Genomic DNA, 22,396 nt, shown 5'->3' on the forward strand with positions numbered 1-22,396 from the left:
GGACATGAGGGTGAGGACACCGGCCCCAAAGCAGAGCAGACCCGCTTGATCCGGCTGACCATCTCAGGCTCAGATTCCATATGAAGACCATCTTTTCCCGCTGGTCTCTGCCATCAGATCTGGAGCAGCTGTGATATTTGCCGTGTGACGGTGGCATTTGACGGCGTCTCTCATTAAACCTCACCTGAGCGAGCGGCGGTTCAAACGTCGGTCTAATGGCATCGGCTCGCTCCATTAAACCGCACACACGCTCCGGCGAGCGCCAAAACACCTCCGTCTTCCTGAAGAACAGCCACAAACACTCGCTCAAGACCTCATGATTAATTCAGCCGCTCTGTTTGACGAGCTTTTATGTGCCTCATTAGTTAAACACACCTTTATTTTTCAGAGACGAGCGTGAGACAGAAGACGAGTTTAAAGCAAACGCCAGCTCTAACAGTTCTGTGAAGTGTTGGCGCGTCTCACGTTTGCAGGGAAACGTCTCGGTTCACACGTATAATTGTTCCTTTAATGGCTGAAGTACAGAGATTATTCACTCAATTTAACGGGTCGGTGTGTGTTTCTGTGTTCAGACGCACCGCTGGAGAAATGAATGAGGTCAAAACAGCTACTGAACCTGCTAACAGAGAAACTCCACCGAACTCCGTCCTGCAGCCGCTCTGGAGAAGCACTGCGTCTTCAGTGAAGTCATATTAACACGCTGGTCTGTCTCAGTCTCACTATCACTTCAACTTATGTACGATCATGTTTAGTGTGAGTTATATCATGATTTATGATCATAAATAGCATGAACTTGTCAGGGAGAGTCTGAGCTCAGATCTGAGAATATTTCACTTCAGCGTCGTCGTTATTAATGTGCGTGTGACGAATGAATTCAGCCTCATTACAAATACTGATAAGAATCTCGCAGAAAATTATGCTTGTTAATGGACAGATAATAGACGTGATGAAAAATGTAATATTTAGTTTTGTAGCTTGATGATGAATGATTTGACCTGTTCCTCCCACATATTTCAGAATCTCACTGTTTGATAAATCATGGATTGTTTTACACTGATTTATCATGAACAAAGTAAACATGATCTGATATGAATCATGTAGTGAATGAAGACGTACAGCATATCAAGTCAAGTGTGTGTGTGTGAGTGTGTGTGCGTGTGTGTGTGTGTGTGTGTGTGTGTGTGTGTGTGTGAGTGTGTGTGTGAGTGTGTGTGTGTGTGTGTGTGTGTGTGAGAGTGTGTGTGTGTGTGTGAGTGTGTGTGTGAGTGTGTGTGTGTGTGTGTGTGTGTGTGTGTGCGTGTGCGTGAGCGTGAGCGTGAGCGTGAGCGTGTGTGAGTGTGAGTGTGTGTGTGTGTGTGTGTGTGTGTGAGTGTGAGTGTGAGTGTGAGTGTGTGTGTGTGTGTGTGTGTGTGTGTGTTTATCTGATCTGCCGCCAAACATCATATAGAAATGAACTGTGATATAATTAATGGTACAGTTAAATAATTAATTCAATAGTTAATTAAAACTAAGTCCATAAAATGATCCCATGATGATTTCTGAAGGATCATGTGACTGCAGTAATGCTATTTCTACACAATTCAAGGCATAAAAATTAATTTAGTTAATATTGGTAATATTATTTAGGTCTGAATGTGCCGTTTTGAAGAGCCCTAGAAGAGGACAGGAAGGCACTTTATTAATCCTTGATGGGAAACTTAGGAAACATTAAACTGAGGTGCTTTATTGCTGTCACACCAATTAAAATATTTTACAGGCGTCATAAAGGCAGAGAAATATTCTTAATATGGCCGTATAGAATTACAGTAGTAGGAGCTGAAACTGAGGCTTTGAACCGGCTACATTTACATTCATTTATTTAGCGGACGCTTTTATCCAAAAGCGATTTACAAACGCAATGTGTGTGTGTGTGTGTGTGTGTGTGTGTGTGTGTGTGTGTGTGTGTGTGTGTGTGTGAGAGAGTGTCTGTGTGAGAGTGTGTGTGTGTGTGTGTGTGTGAGAGTGTGTGTGTGTAACGATGTGGGTGTCTGGAGTGAGTATGATTTGTGTTGTCAGTTTTCCTAAGTGAAGCTGCCAGTAGCATTATGACACACACACACACACACACACACAGAGACACAGACACACACACACAGATCCATCCTTACAAAAAATATTAGGAATACAATGCCTGAAGCAATTCCAACACACACACACACACACACACACACACACACACACACACACACACACACACACAGATCCATCCTTACAAAAAATATTAGGAATACAATGCCTGAAGCAATTCCAACACACACACACACACACACACACACACACACACACACACACACACACACACAGGCGTAACACACAGGGCCCTATAATACACCCGGCGCAATGCGACGCAAGGCGCAGCGCAAGTGTGTTTGCTAGTTTGTGTCCGGCGCCGTTCGCGTTTTCCCGTTCAGCGCCACATCCTTAAATTAGTAAATGCATTTGCGCCAGTTAGTGCGCCCATGGGCGTGCTGGTCTAAAAAAGAGGTGTGTTCAGGAACTGCTATTTTAAGGAGCTGAAAATAGACTGCGCCATAGACCAACTCAAACCTGGTCTAAAGTCGAAAGTCAATGGCGCAATATTTTTTTGTTAGAGTAATAATTTGGAAATATTACAATATATTAGAACGTAATTTTCCAAACAGAGGTTTGTGAGTTGATAAAAAGCTAATTATTAATTAAATCAAATCTAACCATTAAAATAATAATGTATTGTAATATGTGCTGTTAAAGTCGCCACTTGCTTAATTTACTTTGTGGGGAATTGATTGGATGGTTTGCTATTGGTGGATCTCATGTGAGTGACAGGTTGCCCCGCCCTCATCATCAGAGAAGAGAAGAGATGCTGCAAGAGGAAGATATTCTGATTCAAGATTATGAGGAACATGATTTTAACACAATAATGATGATGTGCAGCGATAAATCATTTATCTTAAACACTGCGATATTATATAAGTGACTTTAATTGATTTTAAAGTGCCCCTATTATGGATTTTTGAAAATGATCTTCCATGTGTTGTGTAACATAGCTGTGAATGAAAACATCCTGCAAAGTTTTAAATCTGAAAGTTATTGTCTCTCAAAAGTAAGAGTCGACTCTGAGTCAATTAAACGAGTCGTTTGTAAAACGAATCCCAAGCCGTTTCATTGTGACGTCACAATGAAACATTAGCATATTGCCCGCCCACTTATTGCGCACGCAGACGCCAGGGAAAATTCATTTTTCAACAAAACCACAGCAGTGCAATCTTTCGTTGTGTTCCCGTCATTTACTGACGACGGAGTTTAACACAGGATTCGCAAGACGCTTGGTCTTAAAATATGGATCAGTGCCCCGTTCATTTGGACCAGCTTGCTCCTCTGAATCTCAGCCTGTGAGTGTGATTAATAATTGATGTTTGTATTTTTTAGCGATCGTTCAAAATTCATAGTTTTGTATGTTATGTTGTATAACGTACACCCATATGTCTCCTGCTAACCGGCTAACTCACGTTTCTGTAGTTCTGCTATCCAGATGTGTCCAATATTGTCTAAATGTGTGGATTAATGCAGCTCGTCTGTCTTATTACTTGAGTAATGATGACTTTTGTTTACAAAGTGTAATGCATTATCAGCTATTCACGTCTGTGCTCGGCAACATATAAAACAAACTGTTTTTCCTCTGGGTTTTTATTATTTCAGTATAGTGGAGCTCTGTCAGTATTGTGATAGGATGTTAAGATGCTAGTCCATGCTAACTCTCTCTGTAAACAGTAAACACTTGTAATGTCAAACAATGATATAGCCATTTTTCTTTGTTAATAGTTGTGGTGTGTACACATCTGGCCTAAATGTTTATCTTGGAGGTTTTCAGCTTCTCTTGGCGTTCTGATGCAGTTCCCACAGCTGCTCCTACAGAAAGCATGACAGTAACGCTGCTATCACGTCTTATACTAAAGTGACACTTACCATAGAGAAACGTCCTGCTCCAGTCGTGAACGCGAATCAGTTTCTGGTTGATCGACTACTTCAGGGAAAGGAGGGGTTTAGAGAGACTGATTCTCTGAACTGCTTCTAATGAATCGTTTACAAACTGAGGTGAATTTAAATGTATATTATGAGAAAACTAACGTGTTTTTTGACCTTGCATTCATGTGAACCTGTTGTAGGAGACTCCCAAAACAATATCAGGAACCAATGTTCCCTCTAATTTGTTTTTTGCACATTTTGGCCACCTGAGCAAAATCATTATTTATATCAGACCTGTACAATGAACGTAAACACACACACAAAAATGGTTTTATCATGCAACTGTAACTTTTAACTTCAATGTGCCGTTTCTATTTTATTTGACCCTTGATGATATATTAAATCATATTTTTGAAAACAAGCAGTTCAGTCACTAAATTAAGCACATTTTAGGTTACTTGAGATTTTTCACATTGCTGTATTAACCAGTCTTTACCAAGAAATTATATTAAAAAATCATTTAAAATCTCCTGCAGGACAGTTCAATTCTTTATAATAATATAACATGAGCAGTTACAATGATGGTTTGGGAGAACCATAATGTGTTTTTGTACAGTCAATTATTAGCAACAGACAGTGTTAAACCATCAAACCATTACATGTTTATTGCTTATGAATTTCCCAGATTTTATATACCAGGAGGTTTCAAGATTTTTCGTGGCAAGGAGCCCTAAACAATCCCCTTGTGAGATCATTTTTTATTAGGCTTACATTATAATATAATATAATAACATATAATATAATCTTGAAGTATTTAAACTAATGTACAGTATTATATCAGTTTAAATATTTCGATTTGTTTTAATACATTATAATATGAAAACTAAAGCATTTAAACTGATAGCTAAATATTTTTAAGAAAAGTGAACTCTTTTATAGTTATCTAAACATCCCTGAAACGCACAGCACCACACACACACATCTATTTAACTGAGGTATTATCACTGATGTATTTTGAGTTTGCTCTCTGTGGTGGGAGTGTGATTGTAAATGTCTCAGAGTTTTGTTCATTCTGTGCCCATCATCCGTTATTTCCACCACTTCTTCATTACAACATGAGGTTTTATTTCACATTTCTTTTCGTTTCACGTTGCCTCTGATATTGAGGTATTTAGTCCGCAAACATGACAGTATTCTTACCGCGACTGATCTGGCTCAGGCCCGCTCACGCGCTCAATCGTTCTCTGTCTATGAAACCTCTATAGCGACAATAACTCTATAGCGGTTGACCAGAGCACTGCAATTATTTCTCATTTAAACTACAATCAAATGGATTTCCCCACACATGATTTCTGTCCTCTGCGCGGCAATTATTCTTTCTGTGCGGACGAACACACGCGCAGCTTAGAGGGAACATTGCTAGGAACCTTAAAAAAGGCATAATAGGGGCACTTTACTTAACTTTAACTATTTCCATTAACAGTTGAGTCTTTGTTCTTTGTCTCAGCAGCAGCAACATTTAAAATGAAATGTTCAAATCACAATCACAAGTGTCAAAATGACCATTTTCACCTGAGATTTGGAGCCAAATTAGAGGAGTGTAAAAATGACTTTATAAAAATGGCAGCATCATTATTTTATTTTCACACAGAGATTGGTAGATCTATTAGTCAAATCTGTTGACTTTATCAATCTGTGTTTCATTATATGCCAACAGAGACAGTTCAAAAATGGCTAAAAGCACTTTTTGAGTTTTTTCCCTCAAGTTTTCATGTCTGTAACTCAAGAAGTGTTAAAGATATCTTAATATCCATTTAGATTCTGGTTCTTAACAAACTTTCCTTTTGGTATCTTCATTTTAAAGGCTCTCGATGGTTCAATCCCAGAGATATTGAGATCTTAATGCGACTCCATGAGTAAATTGGTCAATTGGACACATTTTCAGTGATTGAAAACCAAATGTGGGTCACTTCACACAATTTCTTCTTTTAAAGAGGAATATCTGAAGAACAAATAATGTTGAAACTAGAAATGCATCTTGTGTTTTTCTATCATCTCAATTCTATAGAACATTCCTGTCTGAGTGCCATAAATATTCCTTTTCCAAAGTTTGCATGTCTGAAACTCTAAAAGTATTCAAGATATCTTAATATCCTTCTAGATTTTCATTATTAATAAACTTTCCTTTAGAAACCTTCATTTTCAAGGCTCTATATAGTTCAGTCTCAAAGCAGCTCCATGATCAGATTGTTGAATTTTACCCATTTTCAGTGATTGAAAACCAAATGTGGTTCATTTTGCACACAGCTGATACTTGTTGTGTTTAAAGAGGAATATCTGAAGAATAATTAATGTTGAAACTAGAAATGTATCTTGTTTTCCTCTATCAAAAGAATCGCATAAATCATAACTCTCTGAGTCCAGAAAATCCACTGAAAATGGTTCAGTTGAGGCACATTAACTTGCTCTCAAAAGTGTATTGATAAGAATATATTCTTGAATCAGTTTTAGGGATATTTGGAAGATGGGATTTTGTTCATTTTAACATCTTCTGAAGCTACCAAGAGTTCAAACACGCAGTATCATAGATTGAACCATCGAGGGCCTTAAAAATGAAGATTCCAGAAGAAAAGTTTCATAAGAACAAGAATCTAAAATATCTTTAAAGATATTTTAAGACATGTAAACTTCATAAAAATGTTTGTTTTGGCACTCAGAGAGGTGTGTTGTTTTGATAGAGGGAAACAAGATTCATTTCTAGTTTCAGAGTCATTTGTTCTTCAGACATTCTTCTTTAAAACACAATAACTATCAGCTGTTTACAAAGTTACCTACATCTGGTTCTTGGCCATTGAAAATGGGTAAAATTCAACAATTTGGACATGAAATCACATTGAGATCTCCATATCTCTGGGACTGAACCATCGAGAGCCTTTAAAATGAAGATACCAGAAGGAAAGTTTGTTCAGAATCAGAATCTAAAAAGATATTAATATATCTTCTTTATAATTTTGCCATTTTTGAACTGTCTCTGTTGGCATATAATGAAACAAAGATTGCTAAAGTCAACAGATTTGACTAATAGATCTACCAATCTCTGTGTAGAAATAAAATAATGATGCTGCCATCTTTATAAAGTCATTTTTACACTCCTCTAATTTGCTCCAAATCTCAGGTGAAAATGGTCATTTTGACACTCCTCTACAATATAATGGATTATTCAGTAAATATTCATCTGTGATGTTTAATATTTTGGCTTTCATCACTGTTTATGTTTGTCTTTCTACAGAAAAATATGAACCAGAATCAGAAATTTGAGCCGGTGACCTCTAGTTGAGTTCACACAGAATGACCCAGTAATATTTTTTTTGGTCAAGTCACGCGGCCCTATTAAAAAAGACAAAAGCCACGGACATGGAAATGTGTCATTAAATGATTGAAATATTAATATTATATTTGTATTAGCCTTCTCTAAAAACACATGACATGGTCTTAGAAAATGTTTAATAAAATTCATAGTTTTAAAGATAACATCCTCAGATTTGAAATGAATCACGTGTCTTCAGCTTCCTTGTGTTTCTAAGCTGCTACCCCACAGCCACGTGATATTTTTATACGTTTAAAAATATATTCTTAGTATTTTTATTTTTATTTTAATATTTGAGCTTATATAGCTCCATATTAATAAACATCTGAGTAATTCTGAGTCTTGAACTGTAAACGCTCCAGTGTTGTCTTTGTAAATATACGTGACCCGTGCTGTCAAAATGAGTCGAATGCGCACAGGCTGAACGAGTCAAAAATGTTGATTTTCACAAAAATGAGTTCATTAAGCCCTCGTCCGGCGATCCCAATGCTCCAAATAACAATTAAACATCTAAAAGTATCTTTATTTGTATGTTTTCTGAGGGAGAACCTTTCCTTTGACCGTGACATAAGCAGCGTTTCTCTGTTCCCTTCAGGACGGCTGGAGCTTCCCTCAGCACAAGTTTGGTGTCGTTTTAAAGCGCTGCATTCCAACTTTATGAATATTCATAGTGAATTCTCCATGGCATGAGTCTGAACCAATGAAATGTGATTTTCAAACTTTAAAAAAAAGTTGAATATATATATTTTCCTGTAGATATTTGGTTTTGACTTGGTTTGTGCCAAATTAGGTGTTAACATGGATTTTAAGGTGATTTTGTTTTGGAAGCTTCAGAAAACTTTAACTCGATTTTTCTCAAAATTGACTTTATCGACGTCAAACGGGTGCAGCTCATTTTTTGTCTAATTCCAACAAATCATACATCATTTGAAGCATCTTTTTAAATAGAGAATGTTAAAATAACAACTCATTTTTGATAATTTGCTCATTGCGACTCTTTTTACCAGCACGGGTCTAAAACGAGCTGTTAGAAAAGCTGAACGTAGTTGGAAGAAAACAAAACTAGAAGTTTTTCGCCTTTCGTGGAAAGAAAAAATGATTGAGTACAGAACGGCTATAAGAAATGCTAGATCTACTTATTTTTCAAATCTCTTAATAGAAAACAAACATAATCCTAGGTATTTATTTGACACAGTGGCTAAATTAACTAGAAACAGAGATTCAACTGCTGACGTTTCCATAGAGCACAGCAGTAATGACTTTATGAACTTCTTTACTTGCAAGATTGATAATATTAGAGAGAAAATTAAAAACATGCAACCGTCCACAGTTTCGCTTCAGACAGTGCACTGTAGTGTCCCTGAGGTAAAACTAGAATCATTCGCCGCTATAGGAGAGGAAGAATTATCTAAACTCATCAAATCATCAAAATCAACGACATGTATGTTAGACCCAATGCCGACTAAACTACTGAAAGAAATGCTTCCAGAGGTCGTAGGTCCACTTCTTGATATAATTAATTCATCCTTAACACTAGGATACGTGCCAAAAACCTTTAAGCAGGCTATTATTAAACCTCTTATTAAAAAACCTCAACTAGATCCGAGAGATTTAGTAAATTACAGGCCAATCTCGAATCTACCTTTTCTGTCAAAGATACTAGAAAAGGCAGTTTCAACACAACTGTGCTCCTTTTTAGAAAGAAATGGAATCTGTGAGGATTTCCAGTCAGGATTTAGACCGTACCATAGTACTGAGACTGCTCTCGTTAGAGTTACAAACGATCTACTCTTATCATCCGATCGTGGCTGTATTTCTCTATTAGTGTTATTAGATCTCAGTGCTGCTTTTGACACTATCGATCACAACATTCTTTTAAAAAGACTTGAAAACTATATTGGCATTAGTGGAATTGCTTTGGCATGGTTCAAATCGTACTTATCTGACCGTTATCAGTCTGTGGTAGTTAATGAAGAGATGTCGTATCGATCACAGGTTCAATATGGAGTACCACAAGGCTCAGTACTAGGACCGTTGCTTTTCACTCTGTACATGCTGCCCTTAGGAGAGATAATTAGGAAGCATGGTGTTAGTTTTCACTGCTACGCTGACGATACTCAGCTCTATATTTCCTCGCGCCCTGACGAAACCTACAAATTCACAAAACTAACAGAATGCATAGCTGACATTAAAAACTGGATGACAAGAAATTTCTTATTATTAAATTCAGAAAAAACTGATATCCTAATCTTTGGACCAAAAACTTCCTCACGAAAAAACCTTGAATACTCTCTAACACTTGACGGGTGCTCCATTAAACCTTCGTCCTCAGTTAAGAACTTGGGTGTGCTCTTCGATACCAATCTTTCATTTGAAAGTCATGTTTCTAGTATCTGTAAAACCGCCTTCTTCCATCTAAAAAATATATCTAAATTACGACATATGCTCTCAATGACAAATGCGGAACAGTTGGTTCATGCATTCATGACCTCAAGACTAGATTATTGTAACGCTCTACTGGGTGGTTGTTCTGCTCGGCTTTTAAACAGACTACAGTTGGTCCAAAATGCGGCAGCTAGAGTTCTTACTAGAACCAGAAAGTATGACCATATTAGCCCAGTTCTGTCAACATTACATTGGCTCCCTATTAAACATCGTATAGATTTTAAAATCTTGCTACTTACTTATAAAGCTCTAAATGGTTTAGCTCCCCAGTACCTAAGTGAGCTCTTAATGCATTATAGTCCTTCACGTTTATTGCGATCTCAGAATTCAGGCCAGTTGATAATACCCAGAATATCAAAATCAACTGAAGGCGGCAGATTCTTTTCCTATTTAGCACCTAAACTCTGGAACAATCTTCCTAGCATTGTTCGGGAAGCAGACACACTCTGTCAGTTTAAATCTAGACTAAAAACACATCTCTTTGCTCTTGCATACACATAACACATTATCAATACATTAACATTTTTCAAATGGATTTTTTAAAGGATTGTTACGCTGCAACAATTAGGTCGGCCGGAACCGAGAACATTTCCTATAACACTAGATATACCTGTACATCAGAATAAGAATGGCATCTACGCTAATATCTGTCTCTCTGCTTATCCTGAGGTTTTCCGGGTGCTGGATCCAGACCGTATCCAGATCAGATGGAGAACCTGTGTCTGGACCTGACTACAACGTAGCCCAGGAGACAATGGCCTACAGATCCAGTTCTGGCTGCATCTATAATTCAGATTTTTAAATCTCCGTATCCGCTTACATATATTTATATATAATCTATTTTTAATCTCTAGAATAAAAATGTATAATTCAGATTTTGATCTCCATATCCATTTACATATATTATATATATCTTCCAAGGGGTTTTTTCCCTCCTAGGACTTTTTTCCCAGTGTTAGCACGCTGGGTTTTTCTCCTAGGGGGTTTTTTCCACCCCTGGGAGTCAGCCGACATTGGCTTAATGTAGCACCATCTTGTATATGTTACATATTACCACGCTTGTTTGTACAGCTTATTTTTAACCACTTCCCTTTTTTCTGTGCTTCTAATATGTAAAGCTGCTTTGAAACAATTACCAATTGTAAAAGCGCTATATAAATAAATTTGACTTGACTTGACATATGTTGGTTTTGTGTCTATCCAGAATGACTTACGAGCAGCAGCCGTTTTATTTTGGGTGTCATTTATGCCCCAAAATGGGGGTCGCATTGAAAGGGGTTAACCTGAGGGAATATTTCACATCTGAGGTGTTCAACTGACAAAGAGTTTCCCTGCGTTAGAGTACAGAAGAACAGCCAAATAATGAGTCCGATCAGCTTTAAACATGGAGGAATCTAAAGTGAGTCTTTCAGAGAGCAGAGCTGGAGATGACTGCGCTCGTGTTTCTCTGGCCTTTCTTCTGTCTCCTGTAATTGGTTTGATGTGTTCAGTGTCGCTCGTATTGTCTGGATGTCTCTGTTTAATCGACTCGTGCAGCATTAATGCCAGCGCTCAGCCCGCTCTGGACTCTCTCCGAGTAATGAAACATTCGGAGCTTTATGGACGGGCCCTGCCGCATTGCTTCAGTAACTCGCGTGTGTGTGTGTGGGTGTGTGTGTGTGTGTGTGTGTGTGTCGGCCTCATTAATTGCCTCACGAGTAACGCCGATCACTGCTGACGGGGTCACGGTCAGCGCCCCGAGAAACCCGCGGGACGGACGGAGGCTGAATGAGCAGCATCATCCTATTACTGTGTGAGATACTGAGAGCGATGATGGCGTTCCTCTCAAGAAGCTTCCTGAACAACAGAGAGAGAGTCACTGATTTAATTTCATATCTCAAATATCCGCCTCCGTCCTAATGAACCACGAGCCGAACAAAACCGAATTAGGCTTTTTACTGCATGTTTAATCTCATGGAAAATAAATAATGGATTAAAATAAAAAGACACGGAGGCAGTAATTAGACGGCGGCGAGCGCTGGCGAGGGATTATTGTGTTTATTATTAGTAAATGAAATGAGTCAGTACAGCGGCGTCCTCTGACATGTGCTCGTGACATTGAGACGCTCTCTGTGTTCGCTGGGGTCGGGCACTTTCAGGATTATAGACGCGCTCTTTTGCGTCGCTGTAATTCAGCAGCAGAGCGAGTGATCTGCGCCAACATGACTGCGGGTGAAGAGTGAGGAACAGGGTCATGTGACCGAGATCTGAGGACGGGAGCCGTTCACGTGAAAGCATCTCGGATCGGGTGAACACTCGTTCAGAAGTAAAGTAACCCGCGGATGCGTTTAAACCGATGACGGTGATGAGGGACGACCGTGCTGATGATTTATCCGGGGTACGAGCGAGAGCGGGAGCAGCCTCAGACCGGAAGGTAGAAAATGAATCTGAAAATGATTATGACTTGATCAATTTAATGTGCTTTTTTGATCTGTGTGGTTTTTGACCGATAGGTGGCGCTGCGGCGGTGATAGTGTGACGCTTCGCCAAGTGTTTACTGATGTTTGGTGATTTCTGTGACATGACGTCTGTCTGTCACTGCAGCTGATCTGAGAACAGTTCATCATTTAATCTTGGCTGAAAGTCCCTGTCACATTCACAATCTGCTAACGAGGCAAAACAGACTGAATCATTAGTGACCTCTGTTTGCCATCACACCCACACCCACACACACACACACACACACACACACACACACACACACACATTCTCTCTCTCTCTCTCACACACACACACACACACACACACACACGCACACACACACACACACACACACACACACACTGACACTGGAAGACTGTATGGTGTGAAATATGGACGTCAGAGACGGTTCTCGGGATGTTTGGAGTCGTGTCTAATGCGTCTGACTGCAGAAACCTCACAGCTCACGGCCGCCAGCGTCTGCCTTCCCGAGGAGGAACTGATGTCATGAATATTAATGCGCTTCTTAAGAGGAGACGAACACGAGTGTTTCAGGAGGGTTTGTGTCATGTGTGTCGCTTAAACAGGACAGACAGACGGCAGCCTCACACACACACACACACACACACACACACACACACACACACACACATCACTATTCCTCAAGAGAACAGACATCGGGACGAGACTCGTGTCCTGAAGGACGTCTGAGAGACATTTATTAACACAGATCTGTGATGAACACTATTCTCTGAAATAAGCCTAAATTGCATTGATCACTTCAGTGTAACATTTTATTATTACATACAGAATTAGTATAAAATATCCATAAATGAAACATTTACAAACATTATAAACACTGAACTTGCTGTCCTAAATTAGATTGCACTAACTTTATTACTATGCTGCTAATTTTGAAGAGTTTTTAGTGTGTGGAGAGACTGTACCCATATACTAATATGGGCTTGTATTATCTGTTATTTATCTATTGTATTTATTGATGAGTAGTGAGTTATTTATTGTGAATGTTTTTAACCGCACCTCAGTACCTAATTTCGTTCCAGCTCATGTACATGCTTTGGAATGACATTAAAAAATAAATAAATAAATAAATAAATAAATCCTTTACCTTTACTATAAAGATGTATTTTAGATGCCATCACTCCACAAATGTAACTATATTCAGAATAAAGTTAATAATAGTAAATATAGCTGCAAGCAGCAGTTACGGGGCAAAGCTCAAAGAGGTCATGCCAGCACCGCTGGAGCGTCTGACCACAGCAGTGAGCAATTAAAGACATATTTAGGCAAAATGACCGAAAAATCATAAATACCTTCAATGATAATGACTTAATGATTTATCACTTTCAACCAATAGGTGGCGCTGTGACCAAATTGATGTGGTATGAGATACAGCTTCAAGAGTCAGCTTCATCCTGCCTCAACTTGATTGCTGTGGTATACCAAAACGGTTTGACGAATCGACTTGAAATCCATAACTTTTTGTCGGCATGGTCTGAAGATGATACGATTTGATTTTGGTGAAGAGTAGTTCTAGGAGGAGTTCAGAAAAGTATGTTTTTAAAGAAAAGCAAAATGGTGGACAGGAAGTTCAGGAACTATTTGGTATCTTTGTTCTCGGCATGACCCAAGAAATCTACTGAGTCCAGTTTCATTACAATAGGTCAATATAGTCAAAAGTTCTCAGCATTTTTGTAAATTTCATTAACACTTTTGACCACAAGGTAGCGCTGCCCTGAAACTTTTTGTGCTGTCAGGGCATCATGCTGATGACCCATACTGAGTTTCGTAACGATACGCCAATGCATTCATAAAATACAGCATTTTCGCTCAAAATTCAAAATGGCCGATATGGGAAAATTGGATATCATTCAACTCAGAACGTCACCCAAAATCGAATGAGTATGATTTTATGATTTTTGGACAAACCATTCAGAAGTTAATTAAGCAACAATAACCATTTTTAGATCTCCAGAACAGTAGGTGGCGCTGCAATGAAACGCTGCATGGTGCCTCAGGTCATGTTTATGATGTACCAAGTTTGGTCTGAATACGATAAAGCATTGCAGAAATACAGCCTTTCGTCTATTTTCGCACGCTCTACATACAATTAGTTCAATTCAAAATCGTCTTGAACTCCATAACTTTTTGTCTGCATGGTCTGAAGTGATCTGGTTCAATTTTCATGAAAATCGGTGCAACGGCCTGTGTGGAAAATCAGAAAAATCAAGGAATCAGAGGGAAGAATTATTTTGTTTCTAACCCTTACAGTTCAAAAGTTATTAGAATAAACGTGAGTGCAACTTTGGACAGCTGGTGGCGCTAGAGGAACTGAGCTAGAGACTCCAAATTTGCTCTGTTTACAGTTCAGACTGTCCTGTATCTGTGTACCAAATTTCATAACTTTCCTGCAAGTGGTTCGATGGGCTGCCAAAGCCTCAAGAGCGGAAACAGAAGAATAAGAAGAAGAAGAACAGAAAAACCATTATAATAGATGACGACACAGCTTCAGTGCTGCCCCCCAGTGGTGTAGTCTAGTTTTCTGTAGGGAGTATACTGTGATTCTTCCCATCCCAGAGCGACACCCCATAAGCACCGCTAATGCATATAGTACGCATCTGATCTAGGCTTCATGTGATCGAGAGCATTCTGAAACAATGCTTATGTGTGTTTTAGCAAAATGTCAGTTTATTATAAGCAACACAAGACTTTAACAGCCAATGACATTTAAAGCTGAAGAGACTCTGGACTGATCCTCTACTGTTTAGTGTCAAACATCATCTAACTCAAATAGCCTGAGATGTTATATGAATACGGTCCCTGGATCATATATGTTTTTATCAGCTGGCAATTTTCAATGCGAGTGCAAGTTGCAACTATTATTACTCTCTAAAAAAAAATACAGGGTTAAAAACAACCCAAGCTGGGTTGAAAATGGACAAACCCAGCAATTGGTTTGTTTTAACCCAGCGGTTGGATTAAACGTTTGTCCAACGTGCTGGGCAGTTTTATTTAACTCAACTATTGTTTAAAAACGACTGTATTGCTTGCTTAAAATGAACCCAAAATTATGCTGTAATTTAACATTTATTAATATTAAGTAAAATAATTAAACAATAAACATTTATTCAATTGTTTCTTAATAAATGTTCAGCTTTTGATTATTATTGTTGCCTCTAGTAATTATGTCTGATTTTTAATTTCCAGTCTATTTTGGGTTCATTTCAAGCCAGACATATAGTCATTTTTAAACAATAGTTGAGTTAAATAAAGCTGCCCAGCAGGTTAGGCAAACATTTAACCCAACTGCTGAGTTAAAACAACCCGATCGCTGGGTTTGTCCATTTTCAACCCAACTTGGGTTGTTTTTAACCCAGCATTTTTTAGAGTGTAACAATAATGGAAGGATGAGGCTTTTCAGTATGTCACGATATCACCCCGTCTGGACTTTGTTTTCTGTTTTGCACCATTTCCTGCCACTTTGTCATCATAGTTATGCATCTCAATTCACTAACTTGCAATTCGAGTCAATATCAGTTATTTTGGATATACTGTATATCAGTACATGGCAAATTTTCTCAAGAAAACAAATCTCTCAACTAACGCTGTGAAATATACATGGGAATCAGTTGGTACTACATTAATATTGAAGGAAAAATGAACTGATTTGAATACAAACTTAAATTACACTTAAGGACATTTTTATAATAATAAAGTTATAATAAGGCCTACTAACTTTAAATTTTTTTCTACTCCAATTCATTTTTTGAAATGTAAACATTTAAATGGTGGCTGTCAGCTTGACGGATTTATTCAAACATGCATAATATAGGCTATTGAAGAACATAAAAAAATGTAATTAATATGTAATATGGTGCATATATTTAGCTAAATGCTCCTCTCAAGAGTTCACTTTTCTAGTTAACGAGTTTATGGTCCCTGAATATGTTTGTTGTGTTCTATATCATGCTCATTAAAGCGGAGGAGAGGATCAGTTCACGTCCTTCACGCTGCCGCATCTCTTGATCCACATCGATCTGTCACGCCACATTAACTCCCTGAGGTCCGAAAACGCGCTGGCGCGTTTTGCAGGATTTTTTTCACATTGCAGCAAAACAGACTTAAAATACTCCGTCATTTCTTGTCATAGAGACATAAGTAATATATCAATTGAAACTATAGAATATCTTCTTTTATTTGTGTACACTCAGAGTAAAAACACAATGTTGTGCTTTTTGTAAAATAAAGAAAACTAACATGATGCGTGATCTCTCGTCTCCCTCTGAACGAAGTCCAATCTGATAGTTCTCAGAAAATGAACTGTAACTTAGTGAATACTAATGACAAAAAAAATGACACTTACGTCTAAAGAAACGCTGAAATGTCAGGTTTTAAATCATGCAAGTCAAATCGAAAACAGCTCATTACCCACTAATGCGGCCACGCCCACGGAGCCAGCGCTATTCAGACGCAAATACTGAGGCAATACATGCATTCATCATCTCAATCGTGTATTTATTGTCTTGAAAAGTGTTTATTTGGATGTTAAAGCCATGGTTAGTGATCTCTAGAAGACATGCAGTTAGTTCCTGGTTCTTTTTCTTCTTTATATGAATTTGTGGCCTAAATGTGTAAAGAGCGCCCTCCGGCTGCAAGTATGAATTGAAAACACAGTATCCAGCACTCATAGTGATGACGATAAATACTGAATAAATATTACTCCTCAGTATAGAAAATTGACATAAATATATAAGAATTCATCAATATTTCTCCAAATGTGCATGCTTTTAAGCTAAAAGCCTATATGAAATGCCATAGAGGTAACATAATTGTTCAGACACTTTGTATCACAGAAATACATTATATTTTAAAGAATATAATAGAATACCATTATTTTAAATTGTAATAATATTTCACAGTATTGCTGTTTAAGATGAGCTGAGACATGATTACAGAGGGTTTTTTTCACAGCCTACCTGACTGAAAGGCCTCATTAATATGCAAGTCATTTCAGGTCATTATTATGCGATTCTTTTGTCTTCTCAGGTGTAAATGACCCATTATTCATGATGATTCACGCCTCCACACATACTGTGTTTCTTGACAAAAAGTGTCTTACAAAAACTAAATCAATATATTGTTTTATATGAAGGAATACGCAGGATAATTTTTACATAATTCTGAAGCAAAAACTCTAGTCTACAACCTCCAATACCCAGAAGTCTTGTGAACACAGATTTAATTTTTTATTTTTTTTTGGCCTTATTTCAGTGACTTAAGTTTTTTGTTTTTTCAATAACCACGCATAAACGTTATTCCTTCAAAAACACAAACATGTACACACATGTTCCTCACATATTATTGTAGCCTAGTTTGTGCTGAATACAGTGTAATGACACTTTTGTCATTAATATGTTTATGAACAACTGAAAAAAGCACAAATGTCAGGGCATGTCAAAACTTCTCCAAGCCCCAAATCAGCCTCAGACTCCAGAGGGTTAAAGAGCGACAAAACGGTATTTATGTTTTTTTATTTTGAATTAAAATGGGCATAATTTGACATATGAGCCTTTGTTTCATGTCAAAAGCACAAATCATATTGTGATTTATTGGATGGTTACGTATCCTCACGCTTTTTTAAGTGGGTATACGGAAATCCTTTCCTAGAGGGTAAACGGTGTATACCTGTGTATCACGTAGACTACACCACTGTTGGCCCCTAATTAATAAATTCAGAATAAATACAGTACAAGTATAAAACAAACATTCATTATCAACAACATTCATTATAAACACCAAGCCTAAACAGCATGAAATACACTGTTAGAATAAACTTGAGCTCACATTTCAAATGTGAGCGCTTTAAAAATCAGTTATATAAATCTGTATAAAATCAGTTGAATCTCTGTAAAAACATTAAACTGCAGTCGCAGACATTCCCATCCGGATTAGATTTCCCAGAGGAGAAAAACTGGAGATTTGCTCAGTAATTTTTACAAGTTCAGTGAGAAAAAACACAGACGTGACGGATTCAGACAGGATTAAAATGACAAAGTCTGTCTGTGAAACACAAATCAATCTCCAGAGAAAGCTAGTGAGTTAAAACAGGACTGAAATTGGACGACAAACACCATCACATCTCGCTTGAACTACCGCTGACTGTCCCTAACCAGAGAACTGAGGAAACGGTCATGAGATCAGATAAAGAACCAGCTCAAAACAAATGAAACAACGACCAGGAGAGACGAAACGTGTGACAGACAGTGAAATAAACAAACTGGTCTAAACAGTCAAACACCATCATTCTGTCATCGTCTACTCTCCCTCGTGTCCTCCTAAACCGAAACTTTTCCATGTTCTGATGAACACTGGAAACCAAACAACGCCGACTTTCAGCGAATACCATTTCTCAGACATTGCGGTCGACACGAGGGACAGCGAATGATGACAGAACGGTCGCGTCATTAAAACAGATGAGAAAATGCTCGAGTCAATAAACATCAGAAACATTGAGATCCATCAGCGCTGAAGCACAGAGCAGATCTAACACTAAACCGTTGCCAAACAATGAGAATGACCACAGATCGAGAGTCTGCGCATTCTGGACACAAGCATTTCATCATGTCAACCCAGCGAGAGCGAGACAGAAGAGCGTTACCTGCGTCCGGGAGGTCAGAGGTCACAGGCCAGAGGTCTTCAGACAGCGGGACAGTAAGATGGGAGGGGACAGACAGTAAGACGGAGGGGAGAGAGACACACACATCTGTTTCCTCACTAAACAAAAGAATGGAAAACGGAATGAACCATACCTTGGCTGTTTAACGTCAGGTGCGCCAGACCTTGAAGGAAAGAACAGAAACAAAAGAAAGAAATGAAAAAAGAAGAAGGTCATAAAAAGGCACGGGAAGAAAGCAAGCATTGTCACAAGGTTGGACTGCAGTTTGTGACAGACATCCCGGGGCACGCGAGGATGTCAAAGATCAACTCAAAGCAAAAAGGGAAAAGAAAGAAGAGAGAGAAAGAGAGAGAGAGAGAGAAAATAAAGGCTGAACCAAACAAACAAACGAACGAACGAACGAGTGAACGCTTCTTGAGTGAAGTGGGGATTGGAAAAAAAAGCATTTCATTCAGTGCAACCCCCGAAGGCCATTGCTCGCTCAAATGCTTTTTTTCCCCTCTGGTCTTATGGAAACACACACACACACACACACACACACACAACTGTTTGGCAGAGTTCAAGAGCGTCTCGCCTCTTCTCATCTAAAGCACCCGACGAGCCGCATTCATCCTCCGCCGCTCCGTTCGGACTCAAACCACATCCACAGACGGCCTAAAACGGCTGAGCTACCGCAGGTCCTGAGAGAAACCCAGCAGAAGACCAGCTCTGCCACAACCTTCTGAGCATCTCAAACTCAACCAGACCTGTTAAAGCACTGCCGTTTGAGCTGAAATAAAATATAAATTAGACAATTAACTGAAATAAGTTTATGTAGAAGCACTAAAAAAAACCAACTGCAAATACATAAAAACTAAAACTCAAATAAAAATAATTGAAGCCTAAATATAACATTTAAAAAAGAACAAAAACTAATTAAAATGACAAAAGCACATAACAAAACGTGAACGCTTTACAACAAGGTTACATTCGTTCACAAACTTCTTAGTTGAGAAGCATTTGGTTGATGTACTCTCAACATTTACTAATACATGATTAAAATCAAAAGTTATATCCGTTAAAGTTCCCCTGTAGTCACTCATTTTATCATATTTGATCACCAAAATGACATATTTAAAGTTTCTTCATGCCTTAAAATGGCTTGAATGTAACTCTACACCCTTGCCTCATTTAGTATACGTGGTTCTATGAATATGTAAATTAGCCCCGCCTCCACCCACTCACACCGGTTCAGAGATCCACTCGTTGATGATCACACGTTGACGTGATTGGTTACTAGGTCGTTTGTGACGTCAGAAATACCAGCAATTTCAAAACACGTTTTTGAGACTGTCTTTGGTTCACTGCAGTTTTAAGGAGAAAATACTCAGCAATGGTGCTGACTTATGCACATGGTTTGTCTTAAAGTGGACCTATAATGCCTCTTTCACAAGATGTAATATCAGTCTCTGGTGTCTCCAGAATGTGTGTGTGAAGTTTCAGCTCAAAATCCCCCACAGATCATTTATTATAGCTTGTCAAATTTGCCCCTATTTGAGCAAAAACACGCCGTTTTTGTGTGTGTCCCTTTAAATGCAAATGAGCTGCTGCTCCCGCCCCCTTTCCAGAAGAGGGCGGAGCTTTAACAAAGCTGGAGAATCTTACGCAGCCAAAATGAGGATTGTCAGTAACGGTGTTCAGCCTTACATTGTTCAAACCGGAGTCGACACTGATGGAGAGACTCAGGAAGAAGTTACAAGTTTTAGACGTTTCTGAATGGTTAGTGGATAAATTGATGTAGTTGCTGTGGAGTTGATTCAACTCATCCACTAGCATGTGCCGTCATGTTCATCTTTTGTGTTGAATTGAGCCTCGTTTGTGAAGCAGTCCGGCGTAAAGTGACGGCATGTCAACAACACTCGACTACAACAACTCTTCCTCTTCTCTAAAGCAGCCCAACATGTCCTCGGGGGCGGGGTTTATGCAAATTTTAGGGTTTGTGATGTCACTAACCCAGAAAGAAGCTCGTTGTAGTCCCTACCAGCCGCTTAAAACAGTGATTTCTGTAAAAGAAAATATCTCTTTGCATTGAACTTTGAGTGTCGTAACTTTGCAGATGTTGTTTATGATCAAACAGCAACATTACACACTAACTAAAGTATATTAAAAACACCACATAGACAATAAACAACATTAAAAACTTGATTTTCACCACAGGGGGACTTTAATATTATTTTCTGGACCTGAGCTGACATGAACTAACAATGAACAGTTAATTAATGTTAACAAAGATTAATAAATACTGCAACAAACGTCTTGCTCATTGTTAGTTGTTGTTAACTAATGGGACCTTGTTGTAAATGACTAAAAATTAAACATTAAAATGAAAAAATAAAAATAAAAGCTAAAAGTTAAAAGTTAAAAATACTAATAAAAACCAGAAGCTAAAGTTTGTGAACAAACTTTGATGTTGTCTTGAGAAAACCCAAACCTTGAACTGGGACTCGAGCTCAGGCCGTCTTACAGCACACTGTTTACTCAAATAAAACATTCATCACAGGCCGATTCTTTGACACTGTCCATCACCTCACTTAGCAAGAGAAACAGATCACTCATACGGCAGTGTTTCGCCGCTCTTTTCAAGCTTATGTTGCGACCCAGAGGTTACACTTCTTTATTGTGCGTTTTCCTCCTCAAGATTCATTCTTGATTCGCGACCCACCTGATGATTCGTCTGAACGGCAGATGAAGGCATGAAAACGTCTTCTGCAACACAAAAGGGTTTTACATTCAACACCTGAAGAAACACAAGAAACCGCCGCTCTAAAAGCATCCCGTGTTGGACACACTCGCCGCATTCAAGGGTAAAGTAATCCAGCCAAACAGCGCCAGTATTTCACAGCAACAGCTATTTCTACTCCACATACATGTCAAAAGTAACACGCTACTGTTGCCCGAACCTCGACACAAACCCGTGCGGTCAGGAAAACAGCATGTGCTGAAACGCAGCAGTGAGTCGAGTGCCGTTAGAGAAGAGCTTTCTGTTTTAGCAGAGCGGTGCTAATGGACACGAGCGCGAGAGAACCACAGAAGAACAGCTGAACTCAACACAGGTGTGGCATTCTCACCAAAGCTGGACTGTAACAGAAAGAGATTCAACACAGCTGATGCACTATCTATCTATCTATCTATCTATCTGTCTATCTGTCTGTCTGTCTGTCTGTCTGTCTGTCTGTCTGTCTATCTATCTATCTATCTATCTATCTATCTATCTATCTATCTATCTGTCTGTCTATATGTCAGTCTGTCTGTCTGTCAGACTTTATCTAACCAATATTCAAGTTTTACAAGACATACTGCTTCATTTTGTAGTTAAAAATCAGAAAATATGAATTTTCAAATAATAATTTCAAGTCCATCTTACATTCAAACTGTAGCTCTGCATCCTGTTTGATGCATCAGTT

The 22,396-nt window shown here is 38.5% G+C and overlaps 1 protein-coding gene across 6 annotated transcripts in view; it reads right to left on the reverse strand.

Moving 5' to 3' along the window:
* The window catches only part of nrxn2b (neurexin 2b), a 360,890-nt gene that overhangs the window by 241,706 nt on the left and 96,788 nt on the right, over positions 1-22,396 (reverse strand). For 5 of the 6 annotated variants that reach the window (XM_048183463.1, XM_048183465.1, XM_048183466.1 and 2 more), the window contains exon 4: positions 19,087-19,116. The exons of the other annotated variant lie outside the window; for it this stretch is intronic. In XM_048183463.1, coding sequence (XP_048039420.1) covers positions 19,087-19,116 — 30 coding nt within the window. The remainder of the gene's footprint in view (positions 1-19,086; positions 19,117-22,396) is intronic. 6 annotated transcript variants of the gene reach the window in all.

Source organism: Megalobrama amblycephala, linkage group LG3 (genome assembly GCF_018812025.1).
Source record: "Megalobrama amblycephala isolate DHTTF-2021 linkage group LG3, ASM1881202v1, whole genome shotgun sequence".
NCBI classification, from domain to species: domain Eukaryota; kingdom Metazoa; phylum Chordata; class Actinopteri; order Cypriniformes; family Xenocyprididae; genus Megalobrama; species Megalobrama amblycephala.